Source organism: Eptatretus burgeri, chromosome 11, assembly GCF_056783735.1.
Source record: "Eptatretus burgeri isolate ZD-2024b chromosome 11, Ebu_testis_v1, whole genome shotgun sequence".
Classification (NCBI taxonomy): domain Eukaryota; kingdom Metazoa; phylum Chordata; class Myxini; order Myxiniformes; family Myxinidae; genus Eptatretus; species Eptatretus burgeri.
This window is the reverse complement of record NC_140971.1, coordinates 55,861,135-55,880,894: the sequence shown is the minus strand read 5'-3', so window position 1 is coordinate 55,880,894 and position 19,760 is coordinate 55,861,135. Positions and strand designations below refer to the sequence as shown.

The 19,760-nt window shown below is 41.2% G+C and overlaps 1 protein-coding gene across 4 annotated transcripts in view; it reads left to right on the top strand.

Moving 5' to 3' along the window:
* The window catches only part of LOC147017111 (potassium/sodium hyperpolarization-activated cyclic nucleotide-gated channel 2-like), a 94,943-nt gene that overhangs the window by 54,016 nt on the left and 21,167 nt on the right, over positions 1-19,760 (top strand). For 3 of the 4 annotated variants that reach the window (XM_085846495.1, XM_085846492.1, XM_085846493.1), the window contains exons 8-9: positions 8,677-8,852; positions 18,938-19,084. In XM_085846495.1, the coding sequence (XP_085702621.1) occupies positions 8,677-8,852; positions 18,938-19,084 (323 nt within the window). The remainder of the gene's footprint in view (positions 1-8,676; positions 8,853-18,937; positions 19,085-19,760) is intronic. The other variant, XM_085846494.1, reaches the window with a different exon arrangement.

Below are 19,760 nucleotides of genomic sequence, written 5' to 3'. Positions count from 1 at the left end.
CAAAGTCAGCCCATACAGGCAGAGAGGACAAGAGGATAGGTAATGTTTGCAAAGGGACAGATCAGAGTTTATGAAGGGAGAAACTCTCTCTGTAAATAAAGTGCACACAGCAGGGACGGCTCACGAGAATGTGTACAATACTCGTAGGTAGTAGAAGCGGCTTGGACCTCTGGAGACAAAGGAGAAGGGGGGCTGGAACCATCATCAACGGGTAATGGCACACCCCAGCAACATCAAGGGGGTGTGCCATCCCGAATCGGGGCGCTTGTGAGAGTCTAACTGGGCAAAAAGTGGTACAGAGAGCATCAGAATATGGCAGACCAGTCTGAGGTGCCATGACTTTCAGCTCCTCACACATCCTCCTCCTCCATTTATTTTTAACATCAGTCCTGCAATTTCAGCTTTATGCTCTTGCTTCTATCACCATTCCTTTATTGTTTTCTCTCCCTCTGCTTGTGGGCTTAACTGAGACTTAAGAATTAGGCTCTGTGTTAGGGACTCAGGGCAAAATGGATGGGGATATTTATTTATTACGATTGTGTCTGATTTTTTTCTTTCTTTTTATTAAACAATGCTATTATTGGAGGAATATTTTCTGCTATTGCAGCTAATATGAATACAAGTATTAAAAAAAACAAAAATGTGGAGATGACTTCCACGCAGTAAAACTGGAGAAAACCGTTTTGTCACATCGGCCTCAGGCCTCATATCCATAGCAACCATTTGACTAGTTTAGGCCAAGCGTGCTGGGTACAGGATAATTTTCATGTGAGCTGGTTAAATGTATGAGTGTATTACTCAAAAAGGAATGTTGTTTAAATCATTGTATTATCTTTTTTACCGTTAAAACTTCGAAAAAAAAATACATTCCCAATTTTTAACATACGAGAAGATGTTTCTGGTCTGTTGTCAGAAACAAACACTGTATTACTGGCCTCTGCTGTCATCATTGAAGAGGATAGTGTGGTATTATGATATTAAATTGTGAGGAGGAAGTTTCAACATTTACTTTGTGTAAAATGGAGAGGGATGATGGTTGATAAGATTTTCAAATCCATGTGAGATGGTCTGTGTATGAAAAGAGGCAAAAACAAAATCTCAGCCACAATTGCATTTGCAACAAGTGGTGCCAAGCACAACAAATCCCGCCCATTTAAGGCATAAAGTTATTTTGGGGATCAAATTTAAATTTGATATATCCTTAACCTGAATGTTGATTATAAGGAATAGAATAAGGAATATTTTAGTCTTAGTTTGAAGTCAATGAAACCATTTTTGACGAAGTTATGAGCGAAAAAGATTTTGACCTAATTGGACCCAAACGTTAATGGGGTCATCCGAGGTTCATTACCCATCTGTGGATACAATTTGACAGTGTTTGAGCCAGCCATTTTCCCATAAAGTTGTATTTTTCCCATAAAGTTTTAATGGAAAATTTGTAATTTTGACCGATGGCCATGACCCCCAAAACTTCGGACCCTACCGATCTTCACAAATATGCATTTTCCACTATAGGAATGGGCAGGATTACAAGTGACAAATAGAATATGGTTCACTATAAGCTTAGTTTGAAGTAAATCAGATCATTTTTGACGAAGTTATGAGCGAAAAACGATTTTGATCTTTTCGTGACCTTGACCTTGACCTTTGATCCAATTGGACCCAAAAGTTAATGGGGTCATCCAAGGTTCATTGCCCACCTGTGGATTAAATTTGATAGTGTTTGCTAAAGCCGTTTTGCCATAAAGTTGCTAACAGACAGACAGACAAACAAACCGGACGATTACAATATCCCGCTCCCTCCTTCCGGGAGGGGGCGGGATGATAAATGGATCGGTTCCAGAAATTACTAGATGGAGGCTTTATGGAAGGATGGAGTTTGTGATGTTGTGTGGGTCTGTGATAACTTAAACAAAATTATCATTTGAAATGTTTTAACCCAATACCAGTGCTATTCCTGCCAATGTTCCCCTGCCTCCCCCCCCCCTTCCACACCAACATCCATGCAACATTCTTTTGTGTTTTTAGCCTTTTACCAACAAAATCTTCCATTTAATTATCTACCTGTTTTTTTTTTTAACCCCAAACAGTCTTGTCAACTTGTGTGGCAAAATTGATATTCATATGCATTTTTGGGTATAATCTTTGCAACTGTTAGGAAATATTCTTGTAACACTGTTAAACACAAAAGCACTAGAGACCATTTTATACTTTCCTAATAGCCACCATTTTGAATTTCAAAATGGCTACCTTTTACACATTTTTTGAATATCTTGACTTCTTGGCCCCTGCGAAACTTTATTCCAAAGGATACACCCCCATTTTTAGGGTCACTGACTGTCGTGGTTGTCTTTCTGCATTTCAAATTGGCCATCGTGGAATTTAAAATGGCTAAATTTCTACTTTTTTTCCCCCACTCTACTTTCACTCTGAAAATGATGACTTTATTTTCAGTAGTGATGGATACAGAAGAGGTGGCTGAAGATGAGCAAGCATGTCCAGTACCACTTGCCTCATGTAATGCTGGGGAACATGATTCTAGCACCCATGTGGAAGTGATACTGGCGAAATGGAAGCCAACCAATTTAAGTATATGTATAAAGTGTCAAGAATCAAAAAACAAAGACAAACTATGTAAACCAAGAGATGTGTCTATCTATGAAACATTTCTACTAAGTGTGAATAAGAGATCAGAATTTGGGAATCCTGACTTTGTCAGTATGCCACGCAAACTGAAAGGACTGACAAGGAGAGATCTATTAACAAGAGTGGCACAGTGGCATCACAACTGTTTCAGCGATGCAACAGATAAAGATAGACTTGAAAGGAGGTAGAAAAGCAGTGCTGACCCGATGAGAAAAAGAAAGGGCAACTTTCTACAATGTCACAATCTGGTTCTAAAATATTCAATCACCAGCACTGTTTGCATCAAGGAAATTATCCCAACAAGGACGGCGAGATTACATGTGTTTGCCAGAGTGAGAACAGTGCAAGGTTGATCAAACGTATTGTAGATAACAGTGACCATGCTTCGTGGAAAATGCAGTTAGCAGATATCATTGCAGAAGGTGACTCGACTTCCTTGCCAGAGACATTGTTTATCATAGTAGCTTTAAAACCAAATATTTGTGGAAATGTGTTCAATTTCCTCAAATATGTGGTACTTCTAGTAAAGATACTGAAGATGCAGCATTCAGAGCAAGAAAGATCGAATTTTATGATGAGTTACATGAGAGAATTTAATCTCGAGAATATATTACCACGGTTCAGATCGAAACTATGTCCACTAACATGATGCGTCCTTATGGTATGGTTATCAAGACAATAACATGTGGAACATTGATGACAAAAATCTCAGAGAACATGCTGACCATTGTCATATCCCCCAAAAGAGGTAGTTTACTGGGCATCTTGCAATCTAAGAAAGCTGGTCATGAAGCTGAGATATGGCTAAGGCTTAGCAAGACGTTCAAGGTTATCTTACTGTGAACTTTAAATGTGCCAAAATAATCAGGTGGGTGATTACGAACACTCTTAGAGAAAAGTGGTCCTTTACAGGGTCTCTTGATGACCCCAGTGAGTGTTCTGTGCCAGTCGAACATATGATAATGAACAGATGAATCAAAAGCAGCTACAACCGAGTCATGCGATCAGGCCTTGCACAAATCATGCGTCATAATCTCACAAACTATGATTTATCAATAATTTCAGACCACAAAGCTGGTGGTGCACTCACAAACGTTTCCATCTGCAGCATCAATTTTTTGACAACAGCTTGAAGGCCATTTCAAACTGCCAGCAAAGTCTGAAGTTCTGGCTCATCGAGCAACCAAGCTGTTAGGGTCTCACTTTCAGATTGCTTTATTGTTGTATGTTCATTCCGTGAACTAGATGTGGGAGAGGTAATTGGCAAATACGAGTTTTTTTTTTTTTATTACACTGATGAAACCAGATGGCTTTGTTCACCTGACAGAGTAAAGTGATCACAGTTATAGAGACCCTTCCACACAACTGCAGAGATAAAATTAGCCGAATCGTCTGCACAAGAATCGGGATACAACAAATTCAAACGTTTCTCATCATTGACAGTATGGCTACTGAAGGCAGTAAAATTGTTTGAGAATTGCAAGGGCCTCAGCAATGCATATGTTGCATTCATAAATACCAAAGCTTATAACTACAATGTTACTCAGGGTTTGTTTGACAATTACTCCAAAGAGGGATCCCTAAAGGAGGCAACATAAGAATTGTGCAGAAGTATTAAGACATCCATGACAGGATGTAATGTACAGATTGGGGACAATAAAATGGAAACACCAGGGTACACAGGCCGTACAACATAAATGCAAAGTTTGGGGCCACCACATGTACGTGATCGGCATGTCAAATATCCAAATCTCCTCACGGCAGTCTTCTTGTCGTAAATGTGTATGTGTATGTGCATGTGGGCTGTGGCTCGAATCCATGATTAAGAACCAGCATGGCCGTAAGAGGAGACTTCAGGACCTTCCATCAGGGTATAACTGATGCTGCGCGTTTGGCAGAAACTTCATTGACAAAGGCTGCGGAGATTGCAAATGTGTCACGAGGAAATGTCTCAAAGGTAATGTCAGCCTGGGAAAAAAGGACATCATCATTGAAGGGCAACAGTGGGCAGAAGCGCATACTCGACAACCGTGATGCACAGCCATTAGTCCAAACTGCAAGGTGAAACAGGACAGCAATGGCGGACAAACTGTTTGCAGAATTCAACATGGGTCATGAGCTTTCTGGATAGTTGAAACAGTCAGAAGGGAATTTCACAGGGTGGGATACCATAGCCAGGTTGCTATGTAGAAACCACTCATAACACCAGGTAACCCAGTGATGCAAGGAGCATAGGCAATAGACTGCCGAGCAATGGAGGAATGTGATTATGGTCTGATGAGTCATCCTTCACCATGTTCTTCACTAAATGGATGTGTGCATGTGGCACCCAAGGAGGTCGACAGTCCCAAGTGCCCTGGTTCCAAAAGTAAAACATTCTGGCAGTTTCATAATGGTGTGGGGTGCATTTTCCTGGCATGGCCTGGCTCCACTCATTCCATTAAAAGGCAGGATTGATGCAGCACATTACATTCCCATCTTGAGCGATTATCCAAATCCCATGATGCAGCATTTCTTCCCTGCTGGAAGGGGTATCTTTCTTGACGACAGTGCTCCAGTCCACAGGCCATGTGTTGTCACCGGGTGATTTTAGGAGCACGAGGATGAAGTTATCCATCTTTCATGGCCCTCACAATTGCCATACCTAAATCCCATAGATTATTTGTCGGACTGTCAGAAGAGGTGCCAAAGACAATGGTTTCCACCTCCATCAAACAGACATGAATTGGACTTCATTGTAGAAAAATGGAGCCACATTCCAGCAGAACCGTTCCAGACCCTTGTTTATCTCTATGTAAGTCATACCCATGCCGTTCTGGATGCATGTGGTGGCCCAACACCCTACTACGTGACAGTCTGTTGGTGTTTCCATTTATTGGTCCACTACCTGTAGATAACACCAAAGCCAAAGATGCAAATTCATTTCTTGGAAGCGCTACTACAAAATATTCTTTCACCCTCAACCTGGCACAGAAGCTTGTAAATAATGCAGAAGTATTAATCATTACTGCAACACATAAGAGTCATATGCCTGGTGTTGGCTTAATGGTTAAGGTAGTGGGCTTGGGATCCTAGGGTCCTGAGTTCAAATCCCGCTCACCTGTTGAATTAACACCAGGTGGGGTTGACTCTGCCTGTCATCCTTCCGAAGTCGGCAAAATGAGTGCCAGCATGCTGGTATACTGTGTCGGAGTGGCGACCCGTCCAGGATTGTTCCCAATAGCCAAGAAGACTGCTTCGGCGGCACCAACGCTCTGCACAGAGTATGGTCCTAATGGATGGATGGATAAGAGTCATGTCAAACAGAGCTGGTGATATCATTCCTGGTGATAGCTCACAGAAAGAGGCTGACACATTGACTATCTTACATGCTGTATAAGTAGCAAAGGCTGGGTCTACCATTCATGTATACAGTCAAGATACAGATTCATTGCTAAGTTTATATATACTGTACAGTCAAGACACAGACCATGTGTTGAGGTGTGTTCTTCTTGGTGTAAAAGCCGCTATGCTGATTGGTACAAGTGATCAGTGTTGACTTGTCATGCTGCAACCAACTTATAATGCACTTGGAGAAGATGATGTAAGGACATTGTGCAAGTGGCATGCACTGACAGGTTGTAATACATCAGGCCACATCAGAGGTAAATCAAAGAAGGCATGCTTAGAAGCATTCTTGAAAGCAGATCATAGTGTCCGTACCTTCAATATCTGCTCTGAGAATAGGAAGTGCACCTTCTGATGATACCATCGAGGGATGTATACAATTTCTGTGCAGCCTCTTCTGGAAGAAGGGTGTCAACATCATGTAACCACACAGCCTGAGGTGGACCTTGTTCATGCAACAGGGCATTGACAGAGGGGTCGAGTTGCTACCACCAACTTTTGGAGTCTGGACACAACATATCCGGAAAGCTCATTCCCAATCTGCTGTATGGTAGCAGGATTTTTTTGCTCATGCCATAGTTCGAGACCCTCTTGAGCTCGGTTGGAGAAAAGACAACCACCTGACGCCAAAGTCAGAGGTTGCGCTGGCCCCAACTGCTGTTTTCAAGTTAGCGAGGTGCAGTTGCAGTGCCAGTAATCCGAACGCAATGAATAATGTTCATACTGAGCAATTGGGATTTAGTTTGCACAGAACTTTATTGGTGTGAAGCAGACATGGAGATATGCCAAAACACGAGCTGTCATTTAGACCATAATGGCAGGCTGTAATTATATTATTGTGGGGGTGGTCTGCCCAAGTTAACCCCCTGACCCAAATTTGTGGTGAGGGGCGGTGAACACAAACAGCCCCCGGACAGCCGAGTGGTTCCTTGTTATTAGGAGGCGGATACGTTGATCGATATAGATTTCAACACGTGCTCGAAGGGTATGGTGGATGGCAACAGCGGATGGCAAAGGAGTTGTACTCGGAATGGCAGACTGAAGGGGTATTACGGCACAGGAGCACTGCACCAGAACAAGACAAAGCGGTGACCAAAATAAAAAGAACCTCCCCCCTCCCTTTAAGTACACTGGTACTCAGCTTGGGCCAGAGCTGATCCCGTCAAACCCAGAATGGAGGCGCCTCCACCAGCACTCCTCGGCAAAATGGCGCTTCATTTGTGGCTTTCCACATGACAGCTCAAAATGTCCCAGCCTCCCTCTTTTCAAAGGTTCCACCTGCCTCGTGCGGTCCTCACACTGACCTCGTGTGTGTGTGTTCTCCCGAACCAGACGGGAGCCTTCTACAATATCCCTGTGCAATGTGCCAACCTCTCCTGCGTCTTCGATCACTCTCCTTGCCTCCTGGTGCTCTTTCTCCTCCACCTCCAAGTGGTGGCCTCCTCGTCGCCAAACCCGGAAAGGCGGGGCTTCCTGTTTGTTGTCGTTTCAGGGACGCGTTTCCCAGCTTCACTGCCACCTGGCTGGTAATATAAAAAACAGGGAAAAATCACAGAGGGCAATCACGTACTGGGGGACTTCTTTTTACTCCCTAAGCAAATTTACACCACACCACCCCTTGTGTGGTGACAGTCACACTTAAGCTCACAGATTTCCTAATTTAGTTACGTCGAGATGCTTCTACTCGTTCACGGACCAAGCAACCCGACACAATGCTAGACTTCCTTATTAAATAATTCCATCTACCCCCCAAAACCGTAACAATATGCAAGGAAGTATTTGTTTATGATGTTATTTGTTATTAAAGTCAAATGTCAAAATAATGTTTCAAATATCAACACATTGGGTACAACTATGTACTTTAATCCTTCGGGAAACTAGCATCATAGTTATTTTAATTGTGCAATTATGATGACGATAAAGACTATATATATATATATATATATATATATATATATATATATATATATATATATATATATATATATATATATATATATATATATATATATTATACACAGGTGGCCTGAAAGTCACTTTACCCCTTCCCAGTGAAGCATTGTTCTTGAACTCTTTTAATATACAGGTTTTATTGTACAGTACTTACAATAATTAATTTGTCATTGTATCTGTATGTGCTCCATCATTCTTCTGAGTCAGTGTTTCCGCATACCATAGCGGGCGAGGGGACGAGGGGAATGGACAGAGGGAAGTGTGAGAAATTTATCAGGGGTAAAGTAACTTTTGGGCATCCCTGTAAATATATATAAAATAAATGGTGGCCTTTTGGAAATCCAAAGTGGCTGCTTCACGTCAACACCATTAAATATTTTTAATCCTTCGTAAAACTTGTGTAGTTGTAAAAGAAAACATGTTCTTGTGACAAATACAAAGACCATATATGTCAAAGTAGTGGTTAAGTGTGTTACAAATGGTGGATATTTTAAAATCCAAAATGTTTGCCATCAGGGGCTCAAAAAAATTAGTATCGAGTGGGTTTGAGTTTATTCGTGTTATGACTATTTCCCGATGATTACTAAGATTATAGACAAGAATGCACATGGATTCTAGAACCTTACAGACTATTCAGTCCTTGATCTTATCTATTCCACCACCCACAATCCCTTCCTGCCATGTTTCCAGCAATGAGTCACATGCTGTGCATTGGATATGGGCAACAAGCACCAATTGGTATGTCTGATGTGTGGCTCACAATGTTGAGCATGATCGTGGGTGCAACATGTTACGCCATGTTTGTCGGATACGCCACTGCTCTGATCCAGTCCCTGGATTCCTCACGTCGCCAGTACCAGGAAAAGGTAAATGAATGGACTTCTCTCACTGTAGTTGCTTTGTCTGTAAGAAGCAGACTTTGTTTTTGTTTTATTTCTGTGCTTGAGAGTCAAATTTGTGCTGAATGCGACCTCAGTCTCTGATCGTTCCATTTGTACACAAGTAAAATCCGATGCTTGTGAAGAAAAATTGGCTAATCACATCTGTTTTGCGACAGGGCTCTAGAAAAAGTATTGTCGCATGGAAGGCCTCCACCAAGAAGCACAAGCGATTATTGGCAAGGGAACCATACACACTGGAATCTAATGATTCCAATTATTCAACACTTGCAGTCAATAATTAGCACGATCACACCAAGCGGATTACATCACCTCTTACTCTGAACCAATCGAAAACTGTGTCGGGTTATAATTAAGCAATCACCAGTTTAGGCCTCCAAGGGTTATCAATCAATAAGCTGAATCGGAAGCCCAGCAAAAATGGCGGGAACTCTAATGCACACACAGCCTTTAATAAATATATTTATTTATCACACACAAGGATGGATGGCACAAAATCCCAGACACGAATGCATAAGAAAACTAATAAGAAGCAGAGTGAAACTTAACAGGTGGAAACTAAAAAACATTCGGTGCCAAACACACATGGTCACCCATTTGCACTGAACTGGGCCAAAGTATAGTGTCAGGGCTGTAACATGCCAGGCACGAGTCGAGAACTGTGGCTTGCAGAATGCAGACAGACAAAGGAAGTTGGAGAGTGGGTGGGAAGAAGGCCAATAGACACACAGCAGGAGAGCAATCCCGATCGGGCAACAAAGTCCATGAAAGGCCTCCAGCACAGGGCATAAAACTACATTGTGCTTTTACAACTTTCCACCTTCAAGGTGTGTTCCCAGGAATCTTACAGTCATGGCAGGCTGCTTCTTTAGCACAGCCCTGATTCATGGCTGCAAGGGTGGAGTTATCGCCCCACATCGATGGCTGGAACGCATATTTTTTTTCTTCTGACCTGAGCCTAGCCCAATGCTGGATGCCGTGCTTTGAGTGGGCGATGAGCCCTGACCCAGTTTTTGGCTGGTTCCACACTCAAACATATGTGCAATGAGACATTATTAACCTCTCAATATCTATATCAGTGATATTCATTATTTTTAGACGGGGAGGGGGAACTTTGGCTGCTAAGACATCAGTATGAGAGCCGCTACACTGCCTGCGGGACTATGTAATGGATGATATTAGGCCCCGCTCCACATACTCCTCTTCGTTGTGGTTAAAATTTGGCTGCAAGCATAATTGTTTGTATCCTGCCATCTACTTATGGAGTTATGTTACTTTTATGCTTCACATTGGAACACTCATTTGAAGCCTTTGGGTCAATTTGATAGCATTTATGGTGGAATATGATGGGGGTGTTTTCACATTTGTGTATTATCGGACACACGTCAGGGGTCGCACTTTAGGCCACCAGGGGCCGCCAGTGGCTCGCGGGCTGTGCAATGAAGAACAGAGGTCTACATGAACCAGGCACATCTCTCATGTGGGCCATACATTGGACAACATATCCTAACATGTGTTCTTAATAAATGGTAAAGTCCTAAAAACTATGTGAAACACATGTGGTGTTCAGGCCTGAAACTGACTCCCTCCTCCTCATTTATAAGGATAAAAAATTATATTTGTCCTTGATAACGCATGCACTTGTTACTCACGAGCTATCAATGTGTTGGAAAGAAATATGTTTTGTATCTTGTTATATAAATGGAGGTGAAACCTGAAAGTGGGACTTATTGTGATATTATTATAAGGAATACAAAGTGGAGTACAGTAAACCATCAACTATCGTAGGGTTAGGTTCCTGTAATATGCTTTGATAGTTAAAATCACGATCGTAGAAACTAAGGGTCATTGGGAAAAGGAGGTTTTGGTTCCTGGGTTTCAAGGAAATATTGAGGAAGGTGGGTGGTCGTCACAAATATACACATTACATTTGAAACAAGTAAAAAATACATAAAATGTTACAGCCCACCATTGTTTTCGTAATCTTACTGTACGGAGTTAAAGAGCAAGCCCATATTTATGTACAACTAAAATGGCTGCCAGTCTACCAGTCAGCCATCTTTGATCAGATTGCAAAATAAGGTGAAGTGCATATGTATGCCATCACGTACTGTGCTTGTGCCAAGTTTGAACAAAATCGGACTATGCATGTCTGAGAAATGGTTGAGGACGTGTTCAGCAATGGGGTTTTTTTACAACTAAAATGGCCGCCAGTCGGCCATCTTGGATCTGCACTCAAAAAAAAATGACGTGCTTATGTATAACATCATGTGTTGTCTTTTGGCCAAGTACAAATTAAAATCGGTTCATACATGTCAGAGATATGGTTGCAGACGTACGCATGGACACGAAAATCGAGACCAAATCCATAAGTCTCCATTTTAGACTAAGTCCATCAGGGGCTAATGAACATGTAAAAAAAAAAAAAATATATATATATATATATATATATATATATATATATATATATATATATATATATATATAAACCATGTTAGCATTGAAATAAACATGAAAATACAATAAATACGTTATAAAATAAACATAAACACAAGAGTTTTACCTTTTTAATTTATTACAAAACAGCGAGGTGTGTGAGGGTAAGAACGCTATGTACTCGCACTGTGCTCTGCCGTAAATAGGAAACTCAAGACTTAGCTCTGAATCATGATGATGTCAAAGTGGAGAGTAGGGGAAGGGTAAGTGGGGAGAGGAGGGAAGGGTGAGCTGGGAAGGTGGAGCGGGGATAGGTGGGAATGGTGAGTGGGGGATGGGTGAATGGGTTTGGTGGAGTGGGGAGGGGGGGAAGCGAGATTTAGTGATCAGAAGAGCAGCATTAGCTTTACGATGAAGTCGCCGATAGGATTGTCACATCGAAGAAGGGTAAGATTATCATGAGCAACCTTGAACCCCAGAGCACATCTTTCCTGCTTGAACAGGAAGGTACGAGGCGGAATCCTCTTCCAGAATAATCTCGTCTCCGTTAAAGACCTGCTCTAGCATAAATTCCTTCGCCTCGATTAGTTCCATGAGATGTGGTAACCATCGGAAAATGGGGGTTTGAGTCCGGGTGTCGGAAAGTGGGGGTTTGGGAATGAGGTTCAAATACGGAGTTGGAAAATGAAGGTTTGGGAATGAGGATTAAAGGAAAATGAAGATTTGGGAATGAGGTTTGAAGGAAAATGAAGGTTTAGGAATCAGAAAGAGAACAATGGCAAGGTTCTACCTACCATTTTGAAAGTGAATCTCTCAGGAATGGTCCCATGAGGAACACAACAGAGAACATGATGCTGGAATATTGCGCTTTTACTTTGAGGCATATATCTCAAAATTCTACCCAAGAAGAGGAAGTCAAAAGTGAGGATATTTGTCAGATCACCATTTGCCTTTTAATTGTGAACTTCTAAGAACAGATCAAATCTTTGCAATTCATAGGTTTTAAAACATTCTTTGATTTCGTCATAAACAATGTAACAGCAGGTTCAGTGCCAAAAACTTGGTCCTCACCTCTCACATGACATAACCTTATACCTTGCATCTTGTGTACGTGGCCCAACATGGTGCATCATGCCCCGCAAGCCCTGGAGTGACATGCTTTTGACTTTGGAAACGGCTGATTTTAGCACAATTCGTTTTTGAACAACGAAGTTCTCGATTCTGGGTGCATTTTCTTCTCCTGGCAACAGCACAGTTGAATTGCATAATCTCAAATGCTGCAACGCTTTCTTCTGCAAATATATCTGTGACCAGGTCAGTGCTTTTCTCCATTCTGGTTATGACCGTGGCTCAACTGGCTCAAAACTTCAGAGAACTTGGGCTGTAGTTCAGCTCTGTGTTCATGTCTAAACGGTCAACTCTGTGGCCTATATGATGACACTCTGAATGGATTTTCTGGAGGTGGGGTCACGGATATGAATAAATAGGTGCCAATTGCACTGGACATGCTAGCTGCTGTTTTCATCTGAATATTTCTTTTTACAGGCACGATTGTTCTCAGGTGAATAACTATGCTTTCTATTGTACTTTTTGTGCTCTTTCTCCTCTTCAACCATGCCATCTGTCATGGCAACACGTATATATACACACATATCTGTCGCATCTACATCATCCTTATCCAAAAAAAATACACCTTTCACAATTTTTCTTAACCCTACACATGTTCAATTGTACATTGTACTTTCTTATTTGAATCAATGGAGTGTCAAATGCTGTACTTCTACCAAACACAGCAAATGATAGGTCATCAAACGGAATGTAAACTATATGAGAGCAATCTGACCCATTTTCTACAATGAGCAAAAATGGGGAAATAATCATTGGAGGTATTGGGATTTTTAACCACCCACATCCATGTACTCTATTTAACAAAACACAAAACCCTGCTGTCCCATCCTAATCACACATTCAGTCATGTTAAAAAAAAAAAATTCCTATCTCGATCTCAGAACATAAAATAGTATAGATACATTTATAAATAGTGTACATGTTTTATTGTTACCCTGCACATGTGAAGCGAAAAGCGGGGGTTAAGCATTTGGTTCATGTCTGTCTGCCTGTCTGTCCAACCGTGTTATCAGTTTATGATTGAGGAACAACCTACTTAAATCGAATGTTATATTTTGAATACTAATCGGAACATAAATAGAAAGTTAAGTCTGCCGTTTTACTGTATATTGGCTCTGAATTTGTCCCGACCACACATGTGCAGAGAGCAGAGAGGGGCTTATGGGATGGTGCGTGCGTGCGTCCGTCCGTCCATCCACAAAATACATACGATTTCGATGAAATTTTTACCATAGCGTTCGGCACCGTATATATACCAAAGTTTGTTTATGGAATTAAAAATATTGGGCCTTAAGGAGATCTACGGAGGGAGTTTACGGGGGCATTGCCCCCCCCCCCATAAAGAGGTATTTGCTTTCTTCTCAGAAACGACACACAACTTCGATTAAACTTGATTACAATGTTTACCACCCATGATGTACCAAATATTGTTTATACCATTAAAAACATTGGGTTGAGAGGCGGTTTCAGGGGGGGGGGTTGCCCCCCAAAATATGTATTTGCTTTCTTCTCAGAAACTACACACACAATTTCGATGAAACATAACCACAACCTTCATTTCCCATGATGTGCGAAAGTTTATTCACGACATTAAAAATAATCCATAGGTATTTACTTTATTCTCTGTTACATATTTTGTGGGTCATCCATGCCTACTAGTGGTTTCCTGGTTATCTTATCCAGCCACTACCAAGTGAGCACCCAGGGATATTGCCACTATGTTTATTATTAAAGGTAAGTTTCATGATCTTAATAACTCAAGAAAAATTAACTTTGTTTTATGTTCCTAATGCAGGAAAATAAGCCTGGTGTTGGCTTGACGGTTAAGGTGGCTGCCTTAAGATCTTAGGTTCTTGAGACTGAGCCCCTGTCTTGCTGTTAAACAACACCAGCTGGGTTTGGGCCATGGGCCTAAGACCAAAGAGGGCCTCTAATTTTCAGTGTGCTTCAGCCTTTAGGAAAAGGAAAGGACAATGTTCAAGGTCAAGGTCAACCCTTGTTAAAAATCAAGAATGTTCTGAAAAATATGTTTGCTTTGGAACAGGCCGCATTAAAAACGTATAGTCTACATGCCCAGATGAAACTTTATGCAAATCCCAACCTCACCTTCATTAAGTTCACAATAGTATCAACTACTACAACTATCAATTTAAAAGTACTGCCTTAAAACCCAAACTTTCCTAATTACCCTTATAACTCTTCAAGGTATGCCAGTAAAGAAATCACCATTCAGTCCCAATAATAAAGTCAAATGTCAAAACATCATTCAATAGTGTCACAACTGGACATGAAGACGTCTTCTTTACTTGTCTTGAAATTGTTGAAATGTTTTCAGTTGTCATCATCACTGTCGGAGTCAATTTCAGTGCCAGATAGTTGACAGTTTTTGGCATGGATTACAATGACACATTGGTGCATAAGATTCCAACCTTCTTGCAAGAGCATTTGCTTGAACTGCATGAAGTTTTACAGCAAGAACAGTAAACACTTCTCAGCACTATATCTGGAGTGATGATTAAGGTGGTCCACTTAATTGCAAGCTCTGAATGTGTTATTTTTCCATCCTTGTCCTTGTGGGGTTGCTGCTGATAAATATTACTGTAAACAGCATCTGTTGATTCTCACTTGGAAGTTTGCTCCCATCATGTGAAGGCCAAAGCTGTCTCTGTTTGGTGGCAAAGCAATGTCACTTACACATCTGAATCTTAAACAGGTGTAACAGGCAATGTTCACATCAGCACATTCCTTGCATCCATACAGCTCACACACAAACCTCTCGAGATCTTGCTGTACTGTATTTTGTCAGATCCAGTTCTTTCCCAGCTCGCAAAAGGCATTTTTGTAGACTGGGTATTTCAGCATCATCCATGCCTACCAATGGATGATGCTGCTTGATTCCTTTCATTTTTCCTTTGCTTTTTTGAAGGCACTTACACTATCACATCCTATGAGAGAATGAAATCCAACAAGGGCTTCTGCAGTGTTATCTCCAAGACATTTGTTGATCTCTTGTACATCAAATGCACTGTTCCCTGCAATCAGCACCACAATGATCCGACACGTCAAAACTGTTGCTACCCACAAACCGAGAACAAATACATTGGTATCCACTGTGCAGATGATAATGTCATTTGGTGATGTTAACTGTGATGCATGAAATGCATGAAGGAGAATCCTGGTGTCGACTTCTTGGTCAGAATGTAGATCTGGTACATCTTCAACAAGGAGACTTCCCTCAGCTGGTGAATGCAATCTGCAACAAACTTCACCTTGAGTAGCATAGGGGTGAGATTTCTCTTCATTCATCCACCAAGAAATTGAGCAACCCTTCCTTGTTACTGCCACGTGCCAAGAATTTCTTCATTTGATTTGGCATCTTCTGGTCTGGTCTCTGAATGTGAACTTCTGTTTCTCATTGTGTTGTCCTTTTCTGTCATTCATAGTCTTTTATGGATACAATTTTGTACCTATCTGCCACAAAGTCGACGCTCTTTGCTTTGTACTTCTTTGCCAGGGACACCAACTGTTGCAAAATGGAAGCTGCAAGTTGACCAAGTGTCTCAGGAAAGTTATGCTGTTGCTGAATCATGGCCATGGCATCAATAATAATAATGGTTTCTGGGCTGAAAGCAATGTTTTTGGCAAGAACGTCTGTGTACTGTGCACCATCTCTGACGAGATGACCTAATAAAACCAGTCTCGATGTCCGTCCATATGTACGTCCCCATTTTTTTCCGATTTTCTTGATATTTAGTATGTGGGTAGATGTCGATGAGTGATGTATGACGTTTGACACGATTGAAGGTCAAGGTCAAGGCCACTCCAAAGTTGCGAAATCGTCCATTTTCAAAATCTATCTCCTCCACCATTTATGATCCAATCTTCGAAATTTCTTCGGATTCTGATAATATGGAACAATATCTAAATTTGGTCGGGCCGGTTTTTTCAAATCCGTCTATCGAGTCACATGTCTTCAAAGTTGGAAAAATCGTCGATGTGATACGGTCAAAAAAAATTTGCCCGATCTTGATGAAACTTGGTATGTAGGTAGGGGTCGATGAGTGATGTACGACGGTATGACTCTAGACATAATTGAAGGTCAATGTCAAGGTCACCGATGCTGTAAACTTGTGAAATCATCCATTGTCAAAATATCATCCGCCATTTATGACTCAGAAATGCGGTTTGATTTCTGAGGTCCGGTTTATATCCTTTTGAAGATACATTGATCATAAATGTTCCAAATCAACCATTTTCAAAATCTATCCACGGATAACTCAGAAATGTAGTTTGATTTCTGAGGTTTTCTATCCTTTTTACTCCCGGGCTTTCGTCTGTACGTTGAACCAAAAGACAAGACGACATCAAAGCCATTCTAAGCCGATCAGAGATCCACATCTACAGAGCTTCAGAGATGACCGTCACCCACAACCGGGGGTAATTTTCTCCACTTCATGCAACAAAACTGCTTTGTTATTCTTTGCCATTGTTCCATTCAAGTTAGCTAAAGACTTTGGCAAAGAGTGAACAGGATACTTTAAGATATCCTTCAAATCAAGTTGTTTTTCCTGGACAATCAGACAGCAGGCCAATAAGTTTTGGTTTTCTTTCATCGACTCCTTCAGTTGAGATGCTTTTGATTGCTTTTTCTTGTCAATATCTGAGAATGTCTTGCCAGTTGAAGGAGGAAGCTTATCAAAAACTTCATTCCTTCAATTGATGCAATATGCACCAGTTCACATGATGCTGATGTAGGCTGAACAAATTTTAGTTCTGGACATGTGTTTTTCTGTCTTGACTTTAACCGATGACTTTGATAACTAGTGATGTCTATGCCTTCATTATCCTATACAATGCTAATAAACAGTTTTGTAAGAGAGTTCATTTTCAGAACCTTTTCAATGGAAATGATTTTTTGTGTCAACACTCTGGCAAAATATGTCAAATGATATTGAAGATGTGACACAAAATGGTATCTGAGATCTCAGGAGAATTCTACGTCCTTGGGTGAAGGCACTGTTTCTATGTTTGCAGGTCGTAAACACCCTTTAGCTTTACGCTTCAGGCCCTTTTCTATCCTCTTCCTGTTCGTGAACCGCTGGTAACACTGGCGATTATACCCAGCAGTGTCTCGTGCCATACACTCAATTTTCTAACCCGTCCAACTGTTTTCATATATTAATGCATTCACGGGTTATACTCCAAGAAACCTCACGAAACCTTGTAATTTACCCACATTCACCCTGCACAATGTGACAAACACACTACAACATGGTGGCCGCCATCTTGGAATGACCAGAGAGAGTGAAGAAGGCCAATCTGATTGGTTAATATCATGCTGTATCCATGGTAACTATTAGAGCTTTTGAAGTCGATAAAAATGCTGTTTATTGATTAATAAACAAATATTTTTGATAGAATATTGATGATTTAGTTATAATATTTATCAGGAAAGACTTTTACACAAAATGATTTCCTTCACCTTGTACACTGGAACACTTTTCTTCAATTCCATGGGGTAGTTGACTCGGCCTGTCATCCTTCCGAGGTTGGCAAAATCAGTACCAGATTACTGGAAACGAGGCACTGCATCAGCGGCACAGCTGTGCTCTCCAGAAATGATGCAGCCAGTAGCCACAGGCTGCATACGAAATAATAATAATAATACTTTATTTTATTTTACGGTCTTAATAACTCTTTTATTCATGAAAATAAGTAGCACAACAGCAATGCACAAACATGTTCATTAATGGTACAGTTTGGACAAATTTTAAAGCTGAAGTCCCTAACCCTATTTTTCCCCCATTACCCTCTGAGTTTAGAGCCTGGTGTTGGCTTAGTGGTTAGGGTGGCGGCTTGGGATCCCAGGGTCCTGAGTTCAAGTCCCGTTGGCTGCTGAATTAACACCAGGGGGTTGACTCAGCCTGTCATCCTTCCGAGGTCGGCGAAATGAGTACCAGTGTACTGGTCCCGGTGTATGCCCCGGTTAGAATAGGTGTACCATATCCCTGTGTGTCGTAAGAGGCGACCAGGGTTGGCGTCAGGAAGGGCATCCGGCCATAAAACATTGCCTCAAGAAAAAGCCAAACCCCTGCACAGCAGGGAAAAATGGCTGTAAAAAACGGTCCTCCACCCTCTGAGTTTGTGGATTTTCAAGAACTAACCCCCAAAAACAGCTCGGCCCTCCTGTAAATACTTGAACACTGCACATGGTATTGCGTCCTTTGAAATCTACTGTTTATATTAGTTTTGATGTTTGGTAAATGTAATGCTTATGCTTGCTAATTAGTGATCCTCATTATCAACCCATCATTCTATTGCTCTCTCGACTAAAAAATGGACAAACTCTTCCAAGGAGTTGCCATCAAATTGAGGCTCTCCATTACCATCAATGCAATATTCTCTCAGTTCTGAGTTTAAGGTTGCAGATTTGTTAATTTCAATGACGTTGGTAAACTTCAACAAGCTAACCCATCTCGGTCCGACAGTACAAACAAGTGGAGCAGTACATGTCCTTCCACAAGCTTCCTCCTGATCTAAGGCAGCGAATCCATGACTACTATGAACATCGCTACCAAGGAAAGATGTTTGATGAGGATAGCATTCTGGGAGAGCTCAGTGAGCCCCTACGAGAGGTGAGAATTCGTTACTCGTATCGATAAAGCAATGTATCCTTACTAAACATGCAACAACTCTCACCTTTAAAAGACTGAGGCTGAGATGGTGGCTTTCAGATGAACAAGAGCTCTTTCCACCATATCTACAAATATTCCCAGAGAGAGCTGAGGCTCATGGAAGAGCTAGATTACAATGGATGTGAAGTTGTATTGATATTTAAGTGGAAAGGAACAGATATTTGATACAGAGACATGCAAAATTGGGTAATGGCTTTGAGCAACTAAACGTTGATGAGAGAATGTTTCCCACTGTGGAAATGAGGTGCGGCAGATGCATTGCCAGAGCCCTGACATCAATGGGGCTCCATTATTTATTTATTTATTTATTTATTTATTATTTCCTTTGAGGAAGAGCTAACTTTCTCAAATGTGAGCTGCACCTTGTTTGCCACAGCTGTAAGCAGTCTTGTTGATTTTTATTTGATAAAATCCATCATCTTGTCGGCCATTAAACACCGACGCTATCCTTCACAGAAACGAGTGTTCAAATCCCATTGTATCGAACATGATTGGGGATTGCCAGAACCATCACCATGAAGAGCTGGATGGAAAAAAAATTGAGATTACATAGGTAGACATTGGAGGCAATTCCACAGATGAGGAATAAAAAAACAGTTTAAGGTGGAGGCAAAAA